The sequence below is a fragment of the Epinephelus fuscoguttatus genome, linkage group LG11, assembly GCF_011397635.1.
Source record: "Epinephelus fuscoguttatus linkage group LG11, E.fuscoguttatus.final_Chr_v1".
Lineage (NCBI taxonomy): Eukaryota > Metazoa > Chordata > Actinopteri > Perciformes > Serranidae > Epinephelus > Epinephelus fuscoguttatus.
Window position 1 is genome coordinate 17,024,559 of NC_064762.1, and position 19,657 is coordinate 17,044,215.

Below are 19,657 nucleotides of genomic sequence, written 5' to 3' on the forward strand. Positions count from 1 at the left end.
GTCTTCCTTCAACACTGGCAGTATAAAAACAAAATACTGCCTACCTACTTTTGTTTATACAGAATGCGCCTTTTTCGGGGGAATGGGGGCATCAGCAAGTAACAAAACGTGTAGCTCAGCGTGTGACGTAAACAGTGACGTACTCCAAGGGAAGCCGCGGCTAGTCAGTCCTTAGGTGATTCTCTTATAAGTTGGCCCGTCCTTCACTGTTCCCGTCATTTGACGATTAATGGTCTCTTCGTTGGCAAAGGGCAAGGAGGGCAATTCCTTGTCTCCTCAGTTGCTCATCTTTACAGTGTCTTTCAGGTTTGCGTTTTACCAAAAATGTTCCACCAAATATGAGGTGGAAAATTGGGCACCTTGGATCAGCTCGCCGATCCAGCTCTGTGTGTCTAAATACTCGTAGCTTGCCTGCAAAACGGCCCAACATTCGCCGAAAATCTGGCAGGGTTAAAAGGGCTAATGAGTTAGAGGGCGCAAAAAACACAGCATGAAGGAGGAAGGACATGATCGTGGTCGCCGTCCCTTGTAAATGTCTGACACCTTCAGCCTTGGCCCTTCCTGACAGAAGTTCCCAAATCTCGTCATCTCTCCAGTAAGGCACGTTCATTGCTGTCGTGTAAATGACTCTTCTTCTTCACCCTTGGATGTTTGTGTTCTTTCGGTTTTCTATGAGCCGCATGATAGAAATGTCATCCACACACCCACGTGCTAGTAGTGAATTCTCCAGACAGTGACCTGCTCTATTCACACAATGGCTCAGTCGGACATTACACGTACTTTGTACCAGGAAGCTGGCAGGGTCTGTTTACTATCCGGTCTAATTTGCGCTGTCACATACGGCTCCTCGGTAATGTCTAGATGATTTCCAGTTTGCAGTGCGTGGGTTTAAAGAGCAGAATAAACCTGCTAATAGCCAACTGAATTGATGAATGTTCACAGATGTGAGTGGAAGACGTAAAGACACCAGTTTGTGACACAGTAGCCAAGTGTTGTGTATCAGCACACACCTAAAATAATACCCAAATGAATTCCCCTTCAAATGCAAGGCTTCCTTTTGAATCAGGAATTCCCTGTTGCACTCCATCAGCTTCAGCTAGCATCAAACTGGGCTCCTCTGTCCTCATCTGTTCCTTCCCTCTCTACCTACTTTGATTTCTCCCTTTCATCCTCTCCCTTACACACTCCCTCGTCTCTTCCTCGCTTTGGGCAGCGTTCTTATTTGTGCCAACATGGTTTGTTTCTCTTGAGCGTGTGAATAATGAATGTGCTCTCAGTGGGAGACCATTCAGTTTTCTCTCACGCCTAAATGGCACCCAGCCCCCTTGGCACAGCATCCTCAGCCTCTCTCCTGTTTTCTCCTCTTCCTCCTGTCTCTTGCCATCTTAACGAAAGAGACACAGCCTGAGCACGCTGCAGAAATTGGCCAAGTTGTTTCCATTCTCCTGCACCTATCGCATTTGACATTTGTGGACAATAGTGTCTTTCTCATTTATGTTTTGTGGGAGAGGATGTAAAGGGAGGACACACACACCAACACTAGATCTCCTTCTCATACCACATTAATAATTTCCATCATGTTTCCCTTTCAAGAAGTGCAGTGAGTCGTGTAATGCTTTGACACCGAAGCACTGCCTCTTATCACTGTGTAGTGACTTTGAGGCTGTAGCGTTGTCAGGAGCTGAAACGCTCTGTAAAGTAGATCTCAGCTGAGCAGTCACTGATGAAAAGCCTCTTATTATTTTTCCCCTAAATTACCTCAATCTTTTCATTTTAATAATGGCAGAATGGTGAGTTCATGAGAGTCGTCCACTCAAACTCCAATTTCCACATTTCTGCTTTTTGTTTGATTTCTTCCCACCAATTACCAGGTACCTGTTATTAAAAATATTTGACTCTGCTTGATGTGGCACTAGATCAGAGTTGTTACACTGCCAGGTTTAGTGCGTCCTAACAGCAGCAGCAGGCGGTATCATGATTCCACATCCTAGACACTAGTGGCTGCTTGTTAAACATTTGGCTGAACACAATCATGGTAATGAGACAATCTAGCAAGCTAATAGGCACTTTTAAACTTGTTGTGACAACCGTTAAAGCTTAGATATGTTTTCATGGTTAAATTATGCTGTTGTACTTTATGTGTGCCTTGAACCTTTGTACTCTACCTCCAATACTTTTGATACTATAAAACTTTATTAGAAAACTTTTTTCAACAATTTTTTTTAACAGAGATGTTCCGATAGTACTTTTTCCTTCCCGAAAAGTGATACCTGAACTTGGGTATCGGCCGACTGAGTACCGATCCTATACCATTGGATTAAAAGAACAAAAATTAACAGCTGTATACCACTAAAGCAGGATTTATACTTGTGCGTCAGCCTACACACGGCCTACACTTTTGTAAGCATTTGTACTTTAAAACACTAGTCAGTGGCAGGGTTTCTGTAGAGTGCTGTAAAGTTTAGTTGATTCAAAACACACATTTAACACACATTAAACATGGCTTAATAGAGACAGTTTCAAACACAAGTACACAAATCAGCTTCACTATAACTCGCAGCATTCACAGACAAACACTTGTCTTTGTCTGGACACATTTTACCCACAAATACAACATGCTAATGTTGTTAGCACAAACCTATGGCATTTTACATTGTATAAATTAGCCTAGCAGCTAGTGGAATGTTCCTACATCATGAAGCCAGGATAAATCACACACAAGACTAAAAACATTGTTTTGTGGAGGCTTTATTGTCTTCACAATTTGTTTCTTATCTGTGAAATTAAAGTAAATAAAAGCTTCGTTTCCACTGAGGGAAATGGTTTAGACAGGAGACAGGAGGTCTGCGTCACCGTGAGGTGTAGTTACATTTCTGCTTGTCAAGCCATGGCGCACGATACAGTGTAGGATCTACGTCGATGCAGACCCTAAGCCATAGGTATGGCGTTGATTCGACACAGAAGTACAACTGGTGTAGAAATTGGCAACACCAGTGCTGCTAGGGTTGTAGTCAACCAAAGAAAGTCTTGGTTGACTGAAATTCCAACTACTTTTCAACCAATCAATTAGTTGATGGGGAACAAACAATCTGCATGTTAGCAGCCAGAGTGCACCTAGTGTTCTCTACCTTGGTAGTGTTGTCTGCCCACCAAAACACCTGCAGCATGACGAGGCGCTGAGCGCATAATCTGCACTAAGCACTTTTTTTCCCCACTGGTCACCAAGATTTGAAAAATGTTAAGCTTTTGGTAAAACTCTGCACTCGTCACTGTCACTCCAGCCATCCAAAGACAGTGGAGGTCCTGAACAAATACCACAAAGACCAATCGTCACATCATGCACGAGTGCTGAATAACAGAGAAATTAATACTGCTGGTCACAAAGACTGGCAGGTCTGTCCTCGCCCAAGAGCAAGTACTGTACTTTGTGTTTTTACCTCTATGGATATTCCGTATCATAGCAAACAGACGCAACCAAAGCATCTCAGCTGAAAAAACATGTGCCAAGTGCTCTGGTACTCAGAAGAAGACCCTGTTTTTTCAGCTGGGAAAATACGCTTAGCTGGACGCACAGCCTTTTATGAAAGTAACTCCAGAGATGTTCCGACCAGGGGTTGCGTTAACCGGATATTCTCGGTCATTGACCGTTGTTGTTTTTTTTGTTTTTTTTTTTTTTTACAACAATGACCGGAAAATCTGAAGGCCGTCGGTCATTTTGACCGGTTGCAATTACCACCCCTGCCCACTTGGCGGCAGAGTGCTCAGTCAGTGGTTTAAGTGCCTGCCATTTTTCACGCTGCAGAGAAAAGGTCATTCATCTGTTGCTCTGATGTAGTGTTGTCGACATAATGTCCTGGACACACCGGACGCGTAACCGAGGCACGGCGCCCAGCAGTGGAGGCAGTTTCCAGTCAGTGCCCATGTTAACCTATCTGACTGTCCACACAGCCGCTGAGCAGAGCGGAGTGCCCGCGGAGGCAGCGCTTCAGTTCGGCATCTGGTCTGTTTTTCACTGGAGCCATGAGCGCTTCTGTCAAGCTGGATCGAGCGGGTCGTACCAAACAGGAAGTCGGACACAGAAAAGACGAGAGAATCCGGCCAATTTTCAAAATAAAATAACAGCACGCACTGAGGAACGTGAGGAGAAAATACCGTGTTTATAATTTAAAATAACACATCAGTGCATAATCGAACACATTTTTCAATACCCTAATCACTTCATTTCGTGATTTAATTTAATTTTGTGTCAATGAGCATAACTACATAACGCCCTGGACACACCAGACGTCTTAGTGCCGTCCGGTGTGTCCTGGACGAAGCCTAATGGCACGGGTGTGTGGATGTCTGTTCATCTTTTCGTTCATGTCCTTATTAATGCGCACTTTATAACTTGCTTGTTGGATTTATTAAAATCAAACAAATGAAAACTAAATGTCTTTGAATATCTTTATTATCATTTAAAAATGAAAATTAAAATGACCGGTAAAAATAGATTATGACTGGATTTTTATGACCCTGTCGGTCAAAATGACCGGCGACAAAAAAGTCTAGCGCAACGTCTGGTTCCGACCAGTGAGAATTTGGTCGGAACCAGACAGCTTATGTCACACTATTTATCAGAAATCAATTCTTCTTTGCCCCCCTCCACCCCCAATAGGCTGCATAGACTGTGTACTCACTGATATCGATACCAATACAGCATCTTAAGCAGCATCAGAGGTGTTTTTGACACTGGCACCGGTGTTAGAACAACTCTGTTGTGTAAGCATATTATACAGTGACGTACTGTGCTGCACCACTTGAGATCAGCTGATAGCTTCATGCTGTTTGCTTGTTTCTAACCCCAGGTAAATGGCTGGCATGCCAGTCTATGGACAACCAGATTCTGATCTTTGGAGCCCAAAACCGCTTCAGGCTGAACAAGAAGAAAGTCTTCAAAGGCCACATGGTGGCTGGCTATGCCTGCCAAGTGGACTTCTCCCCAGACATGAGGTAAGCTTTTACTTTGTTACTCATTTTTCTAATGAGGGGGAGTGTTAAACAGCTGGGATTCTCACAGCTGATTAATAGTTTATAATAGTTCATTAAGGAAAATGTGCAAGAGAAATGAAAACTGACTTAGCAAAGATTTGTCTTTTCCTTTGAGCGGAGAGAACTGAGAACTTACTGAGTGGAAAGTGTCGAGAGACAAAATATAAGCTCACTGCGTAACTGTGAAATGAAAAGTAAAGTGTTAAAACAGGTTCAAGACACAGTGAGACATCATTGCACAGATACTCGGTGTGTTCTGATGCAGAGTACCTTTGCTCGCCCACTGTTCTCTAAAACACCTTCAGCTGATAAAGAGCTGTGGAATTTCATATTATCTCATTTATAAGCTCCACAGGGAGAGCTAACTGGGACAGTCCAGCACCCTAATTTTAGCCAAAACACCCATTAAGACCTGCTTCACCCCTCTTCTCACCCACTAGCACCACCCACGTCTGTGAGCAGGTGCCCTAACTTCCTCTCAGTATCCATAGCAACACTGCAACTCCTGGCTAGACTAAATACCCAAAAATTTAGACTCCCACCTTTTGGCAGGTGAAGTGGAGACATTTTTAGCAAAGTCCTAATCTTCCCATCTTCTCTCCCTCCCTCCCTTCCTCTCTCTGTTCTTTTCCTCTCTACCAGCTACGTGGTATCAGGTGACGCAGATGGAAAGCTGAATATTTGGGACTGGAAGACCACCAAGCTCTACCACAGGATCAAAGCTCATGACAAGGTGTGCATAAGCGCACTGTGGCATCCGCACGAAACCTCCAAGGTTATCACCTGCGGTTGGGATGGACAAATCAAACTCTGGGACTAGATCTGTCCCGGTCTGTGTTTGGGGAGGGGATTCTGGGAAATGATGGACAGAACTGTACTGGTTCACTGTAGAAAGACAGAAGGGGACTGGTTGTCCCATGTGTTTTTTGAAAACCTAAAGTGAAAGCCACAGGACTGGTATCCAGTCTTATTGTAGCAGCATATTTTTGTATCCTGTCGTGAGAGTTCAAATTACATACTCATGTATTATCTGTACAAAGATGACCACAAACATACTTTTAAAAATAATTTCCACTCCAAAAGGCAGATTAGATGGGAACCTTTGCATTTTTAAAGTATTTTTCCTTTGTTGTTTTTATTTGCATTGTCCTGTGTAGTATAATGCTTGGTCAAAATTCTTAATTTTCTCTTGTATGAACATCCCTTTGTGGAAATAAACATTCTGTAAATTTGACCTCTTAAAATGATACTTTGCTGATTTTCAACCAGCTTTGTCTCATAACAATGTGGGTAAGTATGTGAAAAGAAACGTCCCCTATTCTACCAGAGCCCAGATCTCCCTGCTTATCTCTCAGCTCTAACGTGTCATCTGGCGTATTTTCACTGGCTCTCAGGCTTTTGCTCGAACTACAGATTGTACCTCCGCGTTTTTATATGCCCACCAGCAGACACAAAAGCCCCATTTCCGTCAAGAGGAACAATATGGTTCAGTTAGGTTCAGTATGCTTATTTTCTGTTTCCACTGTGAAAAGTTGTGGATGGTACTAATGGAACTGTCCCCATTTTTGGTCACCCCTCTGTTGGGGTTCGGCCTGTCACGATAACAAATTTTAAGACTGTTTTTATTATTGTTGCAATTTGCTGTTTTTAGACAATTTTTAAACTTATATAATGATAATAAAGGCATATTGATGCAAGTACACCCTTTAAAGTGAAATAAACATTTATTTAACAAGAATATTTAGGACTGCAAAAAAGAAAATTTGAATATCCGAAATAACACGTAAAAATATCTAAATAAATACAAAAAACTAGACTGTCAATCTATCACTCTCAGGAGTGCAGTCAAGTTGGTCGTGTTCCCTCTTTTTGTTGAGATGGTTTTAGAACAAACCCGGCACACCGGCTCGTCCAAATTACTGAGCTCCCCTCTGTCATTTGGTTTAAATCCAAAACACTCCCACTCAGGGGCTGTGGCATTTGGTTTAGGAACAAGTTCCCTGTCTTTCTCCGCCTCGTCTCCCCCTCACAAAGATAGCACTGTGTGTGTGTGTGTGTGTGTGTGGCCCATAGCCCCGCCTCCCCCACAGAGACAAAGACACTTGATGACAAGAGCTTTCCCTCCATTCATTACGCTAATGAACCAACTCACCTGGCTGCCAGACGATGCGCGGCAGTGAACGCTCTTGTCGTCCAGTCTCTTTGGTGGAGAGAGACGAGGAAAACAAACACGCATGAATATGGCAATTAATCGCAGCCGGGAAAGTTACCGTCTCCCTTTTAATTTACCGTGCAATTAACCGACTTATCGCATATCGTGAGTACTACTAGTTGGGGTACCTAGCACACAGATCTGGTACTAAAAGGTGGAGCTGTGAACATTTCAACTTTGACCATTCCATTAGTTTTTATACGACGTACATTTTTAGTAATGAGTGGATCTTTACGTGTTTATATATACTGATTTTGACCAGGTTATGTGAACTGCATATACTCTAATCCTCACTCAGAGAAAAAAAAAAAGCTATGTGGAGCATTGTTCCTGTGGGCAACAGCAACACTAAACCCCTGAGCTTGCCTGAGAAGGACTAAATGCACAAACCTGCTATTTTTAAATATCCCATGGAGAGAGACTCTCACTGCAGCCTGTTTTATTTTGTTCTAAAAATGTCGGCATACAGCCTCGTTCTGTGGACGATAAACGAGGGGTAGACTGATAAAGGAGGAAACACAGTCAGTGCTGGACGGAGCGACAAGAGTGACACCACCCCCGCCCACATTTAAGAGTACTGTTTGCGGTGGAAACGCTAGGGTCTAGGTACCACGTCTGCAGGGTTACTTTTGGTTACCATAGCGAAAAGTGGTTGGTGGAAACGGGGCTTAAGAGTACAGAAGCGGATCGAGATAGAGACCCGTCCCTATTTCTCTCAGACCAAACTCCAATCAAACACTAAAACGAGGCAGTGCTGATCAAATATAAACCAAGATTCTGTTACTGCATTGCCAATTTCATGCCTAAAATGTCTTCAGTAACATATTTAAGTGCACTGTTTAGCTGTAATACGAGAATTTGTTAACAGTTGGCGGGCATCATACTGTTTCCTGCATTATAAAAACAGGCAGAAAAACCCTTTTCTCTGGTATATCACAGATTTTAAAAGTATTTGCGTCTTTCTACTGCACAGACGGCCCAGTTTCATGAACAGACCATCTTGAGTGAAATAGTTCTTTAAGAAAGCAAAGCATCGCCTGGAGAAACTGTTTCTTCATCTATAATTCAACACAAAATCATGGAGTCATCAAACCTTTCATCTTTCCTTTCTTTATTAAACTACATCAAAATATTTGGCAAGTTACATTAATTGGATCATTTTTGAATGTGGATCCTCTTTTGAGGTTGTCAGCCCAGCGCTGCGTGTTCAGATGAAGTTTGTTGGTGAAGTTCTGGTGCAGCAGAGATAGTGGAGCGAGGCCAATTGAACACCAGAAGAAAAACAGAAGACGGAAAAGAACTGACAGTCACACAAAATGCGTCTTTGTGTGGATCTCAATTGTTGTTTTTCTATTATAACCCAGGAAACTGCAATATGGAAAAAAAAAGAAGATAATTGGAGTTCATCTTTTCTTTTTGTCTTTTTCCCACGCACTCGCCCACGCGCTCTCATTCAAATATCCAACAAACACACTGAACAAATCTGGAGACATCACTGTGACGTTCTTCACATTATTGTTGGGTTTTGTGTTTTTAGATACAATCGTATCAGGGTTCAACTGCAGGGAAGCGTCTGTTCGCCCAGATATCTTCTTCAGCCTCCGGAGCAGATCCCATCTCTTTACTTTTATCACCCACATTCCATTGCTTATTCTCTTTCTGTTTAAGCAGCTCCAATTGCCTCCCACATATACTCACTTACTGTCAATGAGACAGAATCTTTCATCCATCCACCCTCTTTGACGTCATGTATCCATTTCCACTAATTCATGTTCTATTAAAGGAGCAGTGTGTAGGATTTAGGGGGATTTAGTGTCAGCTGGCAGTGAGGATTGCAGATTGCAGCTGATGCTTCTCCAGGTTAGAATTTTTTCATTGTTTAATGTACAGAAGGCTTTTAACAGGAGCCAGATTATTCACAGAGGTCTCTTCCTCTCCACAACAAACAGAGCAGGTGATTATAACTGATAAAGAACGTTAAATAAAGCAGTTTCACTTTACAAATCAGTGTTTCTCCAACACTGTTTGCTTGTGGGAGACAGGGGGTTAGCTCAGCACCTGCTAATGTGTGCTCATGTTTTTTCTCTGATGACTTTAGATCCAAACATTTTTACGAGGTTTTACTGGAAGCTGAATTATCCGCAGAGGTCTTTCTCTCTGAACAGAAGCACAAGGGCTGCCCCCGACGACAAATTTTCCTAGTTGACCAGTAGTTGTCGTTTAGGGCCATTAGTCGACTAGTCGCCCACATTTTTTTGATATTAATTTAATTATTAAATGATATATTTTGGGCAGAGCAACACAATGGTTTGAGTTGAAGGTGTGAGAAAGAACAGTATCAGTAACATTGTTAACACTGTGCTGCATTACAGAGAAATACAAAACCGTACTGATGAACCTTCATTAATATAGGCCTATATTTTATTTACACGTGCACGTCACACACTGAGTGAGCCGCCTGTTAATGACTCTGTCGGCAAAGCAGTAATGATTGTGCTAAGTGGCTAATGGGCATGTAGCTACTTCCATGTTTCAGATGATACGTCATGTTTGTAGTCGACCAATGAAGATGAGTTTACATATCACCTTGGGTTCGTCCTTCACCTTCTCAAAATGATCCCACACTTTGGATTTCCTGCCCGACTTGTTATTAATTTGCCTGTGGAATAACCGCAAGTACCAGCCCTGGAAATTAACCGCCTAGAAAACTTAAGGTCAGGCACTGGGCGCAAGTTTTGTGCCAGATCTCAAGAGTGCGGCGGCAGGTTGCGTCTGATGTAGCAACACAACCTTAACAAGCATCGTATAGCCTGGAAATCTGTGCCAGCTTTCAAGAGCACTGCGGCAGGTTGCATCTTAGGTTGCTAAGTAATCCTAACAAGCACCGTATAGACTATTTACCTGAATTCCTGAGTGCAAAGCTGATCTTCTGAAAGTGTAGGCCTGTCGTCTGTGGGACAGATGTAAAGCTCTGGGTAGCCCTGCACTAACATGATCAACTTTTCCGTATTTATCAGACTGAATATTTACAGAAGAAGGGAAAGATATCTGTCAGGTGTGATTGGTTTGTAATGTGACTCCTGTCTGACTGCTGAGCATGGCCACTTCCAGTGTCTTAAATTCCCACATGGTCCAGATAAATAGGTTTTGATTTATTTTGACTTTGACGAGTCGCTGCTCCTAATAGAGTTTCTTTCTGCGACTAAGTGACCATTGAAATCTTGCCAACTTATGACCTTTCTGATTTGACTAACATTTGGTCAACCATTGGGGGGCAGCCTTAAAACGGACCCAGTGATTTAAACCAGTAAAAACACTGAATAAAGCAGAGAGGGCTGCTACCTGCAGTGGCCGACACGAAATGTGAATGGCCCTATCTAGAGCCAGTGTTTAGCTGGTTTGTTCTGGGATATTGTAGCAACACAGCGATCTCCATGGAGTACCGCTTCCTATGTAGATATAAACGGATCATTCTTAGCTAACGAAAACACTTATTTTAGCTTGAATACATACCAGAGAAAACATAATAATTATTTAATATTCCATTTCTGCCAATATATCCCCCTAAATCCTTGACACTGAACATTTAAGAGGTGTGGTCTGAGGGTCTGTGCAGCCTACTGTAATCTGTAAAGGTTGTCTAATATCAGGCCGGCTGTGAGCCAAGCTCAGATAGGACCATGATGACAGGGGTGGCTGTGACTCAGACGCTGACCTGCAGCCAACAACACCACCACTATGAGGTAGAACACAGGGAGCCTCTGGAGGCAATTACACCACCCCCCTCTCTACACGGCTGAGGTCATTACAGGCCAGGAGAGGAAGAGCAGGAGGATAAGTAGGAGCAGGGATTTCTGCTTTGCAAAAAGGTCAGGCTAGATAAGAGCAGTTTCTGGTTGTACAGCTGTGATCTAGCAAGAATATGTGCTCCGACTTCAAACTCTGTGTTATACAAACTCGTACATTTCCATTCAGAAGCTGCTCTGGCCGAGATAACGGCTCTTTTTCGGTTCAGTCACTCAGTCTGGATTCCCTCAGGGCTTCCACTCTGTGTTCACCCAGCTCAATGTGTAAGCACTGCTGGCGTTGAGGACGTTCTTATGCAAGAAGAGACGAGGCTTGGCTGGGTCGCTGTGGACGTGGAAGAGGCGGAAGTTGGCGTGCTCGAGCTCCTTGAGCACGCTGAACCAGTACCGCACCACAGATGGGTCGTCTCCGCCCACCTCAAAGCCTGCCCAGTGCAGGTGAAGCTCCAGCAACAGCTGACCCACCGAGTCCAGAACTCCTTCAAGGACCAAGTTCTCCAGAATCTTCCACTCTGCGCTCTCCATATCCGCCTTCAGTACATCCACCTGGAACAGGAACAAAAAAACACAATGGATGGGTTTTTTCCTTCAGGTAATAAATGAGTTCTATTATAATTCGGGAATGACACTAAACTGTGTGGAATTATTGGACGCAAAAGCTATTAAAAGATGAAAAGAAGTAAGTGAAGCTTGGCCTTTGTTCTTGCTGTAGCGATGTTGATGATGGATTGAGCGAGAGAGTGGCCTGACAAGGCTTGCTGTGTCGGAGCAGAGAGGAAATGCCTCATAAAAATGAATGTTAATAGCACCCTTAGGTCATATTCATGTGAGGAGACTCATGCATGCCCAAAGTTTAATGCACATCCCTCAGGATCTTGGGATTCCACTTAATTCTATTGGATCGCTAAAGATGTCCGTTGTCTGACCTTTTATGTCTTTAAAAGTCTCGTTGGAGACAGTGCCTCTATTCCTTCTAGGCTCTGTTTCAGTTAGCATTTTCTCAGCTAGTACATCATGTAGCCACTAAATTAGCAGTGATAAGACCTGAGGACAGATTTAGATTACAAGATTTATCAGAGAGAGGCCCAGGGTATTGTCGTGTCAAGGATTATTACATTAAAGATAACATGACATACTAGCTGAAGGAAATTCATAGTTCCCTGCGTTTTTTTAATTGTGGGAAACATCCACAAATCCACGGCTAAACTGAGAACATCATCTGACAGCTCAGATATTAAAGTGGCCATGAAATTTCTCTCCAATTGATGCCTTTGGTGACACCACAGAATTCCCAGCCCTCATTAGTGGAACTGAACGAGTCTCCGAAACTCTCAAAAAACAGCTATCTGTGGAGAACAAGTCCAAATGTTGTCCTCCATCTTCCCTGTAGGCCTCAAACTCCCACAAGCAGCGGTCTGCTCCTTAATTGGACAGAGAGCTCCTAATGGAAAATGATACGGCATCATCAAGAGGTGATGTATTCACTTGGTCTCTGAGGAAAGTGTGTTTGTGTATGTGTATAATCGTACTGTGCTCGTGTGGATGTATCAGGATTTGATGTTATTTAGAGCAGCTCGTATAGCTTCACTCTGTCTGACCTTTTTGTTTTCAGTGGACTTCACATAAATTGCCTTTCTGCCTCAGTGGTCCCTGATCCAATGCTGCCAATATCAACTGTCTCTGCAGGAGAAGTTACAAGCCCTGGCAAGACTCCGTCTGGTGTGAGTAAAGTCCATATGGTGTTGGAGCTGTGGAGAGATGACTGGTGCTCCACTCCTGTGCAGCGCTAGCTATGCTAAATGGTCCTGAACTACACTGGAAAGAAATGAGATGATGACGGTTTCCTGGTGGGTGGAGAGCAATAGGATGGTTTATGTCAAAAACTAAAGACATTTGGCAAACGTGTGTTGATTATTTTAACTGAACAGCGCTAGTTTAACATTTTTGCTGCGTTCCATTTACTCTGAAAGTCAGAGGTCGGAGCTGGGAATGATGCCACCCCTGAGTTGACTGCGTTCCAGTACAAGCAGTCTGAAAACTAGGGTGCTGTTAAACTCGTTAACAATAGAGTGCCCCAGGAATGAGTCCTAAAACCTGGAAATGAGTAAGCATTTTAGCACGCCTGGTTCTCTCCTCTCAAAGTCAGTGGGTTTTTGGTTAGATGCCTGAAAAAGTCTGTGGTCAACACAATTTACTGACTTTAACGTTTTGTTCTCCGACATAAAATCTGTCAGTAATTACCACACTTGTGAGTTTTGAAGCATGTGTCTTATAAAATGTGGTTGCTAACAGTTGACTAAATGCATTGGAGTACTTGAGGGTATGTGCAGGTATGTGGTGTATACTGACTGCTTTTCCTGGCTGTTTACAGTATACCTACCAATCAATGGAATATGTAGGAAAGTATACCCACCTCCTCCTCAGTAATCTATCCAACCTACCACTACACCAGTGGCTAAATGAGACTACAGAACGTCATACTACCAAACACTGTTTTACAGCCTTGTTGTGGTGGCGAAGTTGAAGTCATGCGACCGTGGTGTAGTTCATTTATAGCTCAACGTTAGCTTTTTACTTCTGGCAATTCCATGGGCTTCAAAAATCGTAAAAGTGTTGTTTATTTGTGAAGACTGTCTTTCTGTACAAAACGTGTGAATATCATAAATTAAATGTTTGTTTGCTCCAATGCAAAAGTCCCAGTGGCTTTCTGAGGAGGGAACCAGAATCATGCTAACTTCCATGTTGGCCTACAGAAAAACGTCATCCTGGAGCAGTCTATGCCAGTTCTAGCTACTTAGCCACTGTTAGCATTATCAGTTGATAACAAAGCATTATGCTGTATTTTGTGCGTACAAACACTATAGCAAAATTCCCACAGATAGAAGTTGGACTGTACTCCGTGTACAGATGTTTAAATGAGACATAGAAGCCATGGATTGAACACACCATTTGAGCCAGCGGACTATTAGCTTAACGTTAGCATAAAATGGGAAATAGAGGAAACAGCTAGCCTGGCTTTGCCCGAAGCTAACAAAATCCAGCCGCTAGCAACTGTAATGCTCACGAACACATTTTACCTTGCTTAGTTTATTGATATTTTTAAGGGCAATCAGTCAGGACAACTAATAATTTAAGAGCAATCTGCTGTTTTAATGGGTGGTAATGTGCAAGGCTACTTCTTGCCCGAGAGCAGTTGCCAGGCAACCAGCAGACACTTCAGCAAGTTACAGCTCGTAGCCAAGAATACTGCTCAGTGAATAATTATTAAATCATCAAATGTAATGTATTGTATATAATATACAGTCAGATACAAAGGTAGGTTAACGTTACGTGCCACATTTTATTTTAACCCATTAGATGCATGATAAGCTGATGTTTTGTTAGCATTAAGTTAGCATAATATTAGCTAGCTTATCCTTATCTGGATGATTCTGTAGTTGGCATTTGGTCCAATTATGAATTGAACATGTGTCTCAAAAGATTTAAAGAATTGCTGACAGGTGTAGGTGCAAACACTAAACACCAGATAGACATAAAGGCCTGTAATGTTAATGAGTGGCAGGCTGTTAAGGTCCTGTGAGCATTCATTATTTCGTAATTCGTAGGATCGATATCGTTCACTAACTTCAATTTTGTGATATTCCCCTTCATTGCCTCTGTCATGAGCTTCTCTTTACATGGGCATTTGTCTTCCACGCATATTAATTCATTTCTGATGATGAACTTGACAAATGACAGATGATTAGAGTTGCGGCTACCATAGCTACAGACGCTAAACCCTTCCAAGATGGCGGAGCTGCCCCACAGTGTGCTGTGTTTTGCATTCCCTATAATGAACTTTAGAGGTGCTGTTAGGCAGATTTGGCCCCCAGGAATGTTGCTTGGCCCGGCTTCCAAGTTTTTCCAGTGGCCACTCACGGTATTACTGCAAAAAAAAAATTCCCTGCATCGCAAAAAACACTTCCCTAATCACCACCATTATGATGTAAAACTGCTGACAGAACACCTCAAACTGCAAACAATGTCAGTTATTTTACTTACAATAGTAGATCTATGGAAGTTTAAATGTGTAAAAGCAGAAAAAAAGCATCTGAAATTCCTCAATGTCACCAGAAGTCTAGGAGCCAAGTGGGAACTTGTGGGAAGGCCAGGGGGAGAAACACTACCGCACATATTCAGTCGGCCGCATACCTCAGAAGTAAACCCAATAGCTAGAACCTTTTTTGGTGTAGGCACCAGGTAAACAATTCTCATTGGACTGAATAGGCACCAACTTGGGGTCAGCTATCCAGATCTAATAACACATTGATGGTCTTGATGATGTGTATGCTAAGCTTATCGTCTCCTCGAACCCCTGGTTGGGGAGCCCTTCTGTGTGGAGTTTGCATGTTCTCCCTGTGTCAGCGTGGGTTTTCTCCAGGTACTCCGGCTTCCTCCAACAGTCCAAAGACATGCAGGTTAACTAGTGACTCTAAATTGGCCGTAGGTGTGAATGTGAGTGTGAATGGTTGTCTGTCTCTACGTGTCAGCCCTGTGATAGTCTGGCAACCTGTCCAAGGTGTACTCCATCTTTCACCCAATGTCAGCTGGAATAGGCTCCAGCCCCTCCGCGACCCCAACAGGCTAAGCAGTTACAGAAAATGAATGAATGAATTATCATCTCCTAGCTCCAGCTGCCTATTCATTAGAGGGTTTTTACTTATTGATGAAGACACATTGATGAAATCTCTCAAACAATAAGATCCCAAGAACAACACTGACTTGTCTTTGATTTGAGCTCATTTTAAATCATTTTTAACAACTCTCTGTCTTGTGAAAATTCTGCAAGAACACATGATGAATTCAAAAACACGCATCAAATTGTATCCTCCGCAATAACAGAGCTGATCAGCCTTGTTGTGCAGCCTCTGTAGAATATCACACTCCACAGAAATTCCTGCCCTTGACTGCTGGGAAATTAATGTCAGATTTGTGCAAACAGTCTTTATACCCAACGGGCAAATATTTCCTCTCCTCCAAGTGACTCACGCAGCATGTGATCAAAATACACATGGTAATTATTTCACTAAAGCATCCTCAGGATTAGGCAGCACATTGGGACAAATTTTAATTTAGAGACGCGTTTGATGAAAAGTTGTCTGAGTCTTTGTAAACAAACAAGTTTGCAGATTTGAGAAAATAACTTTAAATAGGAGTTAACACGTTGCCTTATTAATTGGCCTGAAATGTGTTTATTTCATGGTGGGCAAAAACAATCCTCTCTAATAACAAGACTTTTATTACTGTCTCCTTTAGTTCCACACGATTGTTCTTGTCACAATAATTCAACAGTTTTTTGCTTGTAAAACAGAGCCCTGAACATCACAGCCTATCTGACCCCTGTTATTGTACGCTTTGTATGCTTTAATTAGAGAGCGTGCCTCGAGAGAGCAGATCACAATTAAAGATATTTAATTACACATCTGAGAGGTTTGCTGATTCGGTGCTTTTGGGAGCACTTCAACAACTGCTTTGACATCAGGGCAGAGTCTCCCTAAGGCATCTTCACAGAGACACAGTAGGAACTGTCTTAATATTTATCTGTCTATTTAGTCTCATTTATCCAGACAGATTATGAGATAACTGTGCTCACTTAAAGTTTTGATAATTTCATATCTTTTGTGTTATGAGGCTAGATATTGTCTTAGATGAACTGTCAGCTGGTTTCAAAGGCTGCTTTTCAGTAGAGTGATATAATGTCTGGCCTTCTTTTAGCTGTTCTATTATGTCTTTACGCACTTCATGATTATATCCACATTACTGATGATTATTTATTTTTAAAAATGCAATCGAAATACTTGAATGGAAGCACCAATAGTCAAGCCTACAATATCATAGCAATATCAATATTGAGGTATTTGGCCAAAATGCTGTGATATTTGATTTTCTCCATATCGCCTAGCCCTACTATCTAATGTCGCACATATAGCCTTTTTTGTCACCTTATGTTATAGAGTTTTAAGATGAAATCTATTGAGGCATTTCTACATCTACAAGATGGACTGACTTAAATTGTGGTGCAGGCATTCATTGTTCCCAGAGGATGTATCCTACTGACTTTACCTGTTGACTTTTCACCTAGCGCCACCAGCAGGTTGACATTTATTTTTTGAGTGAAATGTCTCAACAATTATTTGATGGATTCTGATGAAATTTGGTAGACATTCCTGTTCTTCTCAGGATGAACTGTAATAGCTTTGGTGATCCCTTAAGTTCTGCCATCATGTTAGAAATTATAATTGGTCCAATTTGGTTCACAGCCAAACACTTGAAAAATGAATGACATTTCCATCAGTGTGTGTTTAGTACTAGTTATGTCATTTTAGCACGCTAAAATACTAAATTGACATTATACCTGCGAAACATTAGCATGTTAGCACTGTCATTTTGATCATTTAAGCATTCTGATGTTAGCATCAAGCTCCATGCACTGCTTTGCCTGAGTGCAGCGGCACAGATGTGTAGCCCATGGTCTAAAGTGCATGGCACAGGTGCATTTAGGGCATGTCCAACTCTTCTTTTACTACTTAAACAGCACATCATCTGGGTGCAAATTAAGGCACAAGGGGCAAAGGAGTAGTTTTTAATCCCTTCATTAATCATAGGTGTGTTTTGAGCATAACAAGTGAGTTGAGTGCCTGGGGCACTGTATTTTTTTGCAGAGAATAATGCAGTAAGAACAGTAATGTCACTGCAGCAAATATCACGGGACATTTAAGCAGCAAAGCAAATAAATAAATAGTCACAGGCTTGACATAGGCAACAGCTAAACTTTTAGCTTCTGAAATAATTAAAGGGAAATTTCGGTTTATTTCAACCTGTCTCCTATCGTCCTAAATTTGTTTCAGGTGACTAGTGACATAAAAATAATAGTTAGCATGTTAGCCGTTAGCCTAGATACAGCCGGGGCGCATAGTAGCATCAGACCTGTTAAAACGTAAGTGACCGGGCAACCTTCAAGTGCAAAGTTAGTCCACTAAATAAGCTTTTTTTCCACAAAGACCGCCTCATATCCTTAGGATAAATGTCAGAGAAAATATAGAAAACGACATGTAAACGTGATGTCTTACCTTACCGGTGTGCTGCCATGTTTGTTTACCATCTAGCTCTGCTTTCCAAAGCGAGGCCGAAATATTGTGAGAACGAGCAGCAATCTCATAGCATGTCTGAACAAGCAGCAACAGCTGGAAGGCAGAACCGGACAGTAGCCTGAAAAGTTCATTCATTTATTTTATGAAAGATTTATAGAATAATGGCTGACTTTCTGCCAGACTTCGACTTTGTGGAGGAGGAATTTGATTTTGCAGAGTTTGATGGCCGCCTTTATTTATTTGAGCCAGAATACACTGACGAAGAGCTTCGTGAAACTGAAGAACGGAGGAAGAGAGAGAGAGAGAGAGAGAGGCGCAACAGTTAGAGGATGAGAGAGGAGGAATGGCTGCTGCAAGGCTGCGTAGCTCTGGAGATTGGTGGTGTATCTGTGAATGCTGTGCCCCAGTGCCCAAAGAAGAGGAGTGCCTCTGTTGCAAGGAATGGGACCGGTTGCAGCCTTATTTTCAAGGTCTGGATGTGACCGAGGACGAGACACGTCCACCTGGAGTAGTATCCAGCTGGGCTTTATCTAGAGCTGGCGAGATAGATTTCGGCCGCACTTTGGAAAGCAGAGCTAGATGGTAAACAAACATGGCAGCACACCGTTAACGTAAGACAACACGTTTACATGTCGTTTTCTATATGTTGTCTGACATTTATCCTAACGATATGAGGCGGTCTTTGTGGAAAAAAAGCTTGTTTAGTGGACTAACTTGGCAGTTGAAGGTTGCCCGTTCACAAGGTCTGAAAGCACCCTTAGTGGTGAGTTGGACAGGTGCTCTGCAGCTCTGCTCTGCTCTCTGCTACGTTCACATTTTAGAAAATTTAATTAATATTTTCCTCATTAATGATGTATTATTTCACCCACTCTTAACCCATCCACACATCCCTGAGTGTGTAAGAAGCATACACGTGTATGTGCATCATGAAGCTGCCCATGTAGTTGCATCTTACTGTCTTAATAATGTGCCCTTTAATTAGCAGAAAAATACTCTGCCAGATTTTTGTTGGTCAAAGGTGCAAATGCTTTCTGCTGCCTTAAAATAGCAGCACACCAACAGTACACATGAGCACACCTCATTGACGTACATGCCCATGCGCTCAAGTACATTTGCTACTTTCACAACTTGGGTGCTGGCTGTGAAAATGACAACCGCATTGGTCTGAAATTAGCAATGGCAGCGGCACTGCGCTGTGAGTGAGATAGGCTCCTTTGTCTTGTTAGTTGGGTTCCTATAAAACACCGTCATCCATAAGAGTCATTTAATCCGCAGAGAAGCAGAGAGGTCTTACATGGAGAAATCCAAAGATGTATGCGGGGTTGCCACAGCAACATGAATGCGGATCACTGAAATGAAAAGGTTAGATGGATAGACTGTATGTTGTGCTTGTTTTCTATTCTTTGTAATTTGGCAGTACCTCATTTAATTAAGTGTGGTTGTACCGCTGGGCACTGATACTGTTGCACCGTCCAATT

General features: G+C 42.4%; 2 protein-coding genes across 4 annotated transcripts in view; one reads left to right on the forward strand and one right to left on the reverse strand.

Moving 5' to 3' along the window:
- cdc40 (cell division cycle 40 homolog (S. cerevisiae)) overlaps positions 1–6,265 on the forward strand; it is a 31,862-nt gene extending 25,597 nt beyond the window's left edge. Inside the window, exons 14-15 of the mRNA XM_049589406.1 lie at positions 4,848–4,992; positions 5,674–6,265. Coding sequence (XP_049445363.1) covers positions 4,848–4,992; positions 5,674–5,851 — 323 coding nt within the window. The 3' untranslated portion in view covers positions 5,852–6,265. The remainder of the gene's footprint in view (positions 1–4,847; positions 4,993–5,673) is intronic.
- The window catches only part of mettl24 (methyltransferase like 24), a 356,006-nt gene that overhangs the window by 272,025 nt on the left and 64,324 nt on the right, over positions 1–19,657 (reverse strand). For 2 of the 3 annotated variants that reach the window (XR_007450307.1, XR_007450308.1), the window contains exon 5: positions 9,642–11,595. Coding sequence is in view for 1 of the 3 variants with exons in the window: in XM_049589414.1 (XP_049445371.1) it covers positions 11,278–11,595 (318 nt within the window). In the remaining 2 variants the exon portion in view is untranslated. Of the gene's footprint in view, positions 1–6,595; positions 11,596–19,657 lie in introns of those variants that run through there. The other variant, XM_049589414.1, reaches the window with a different exon arrangement.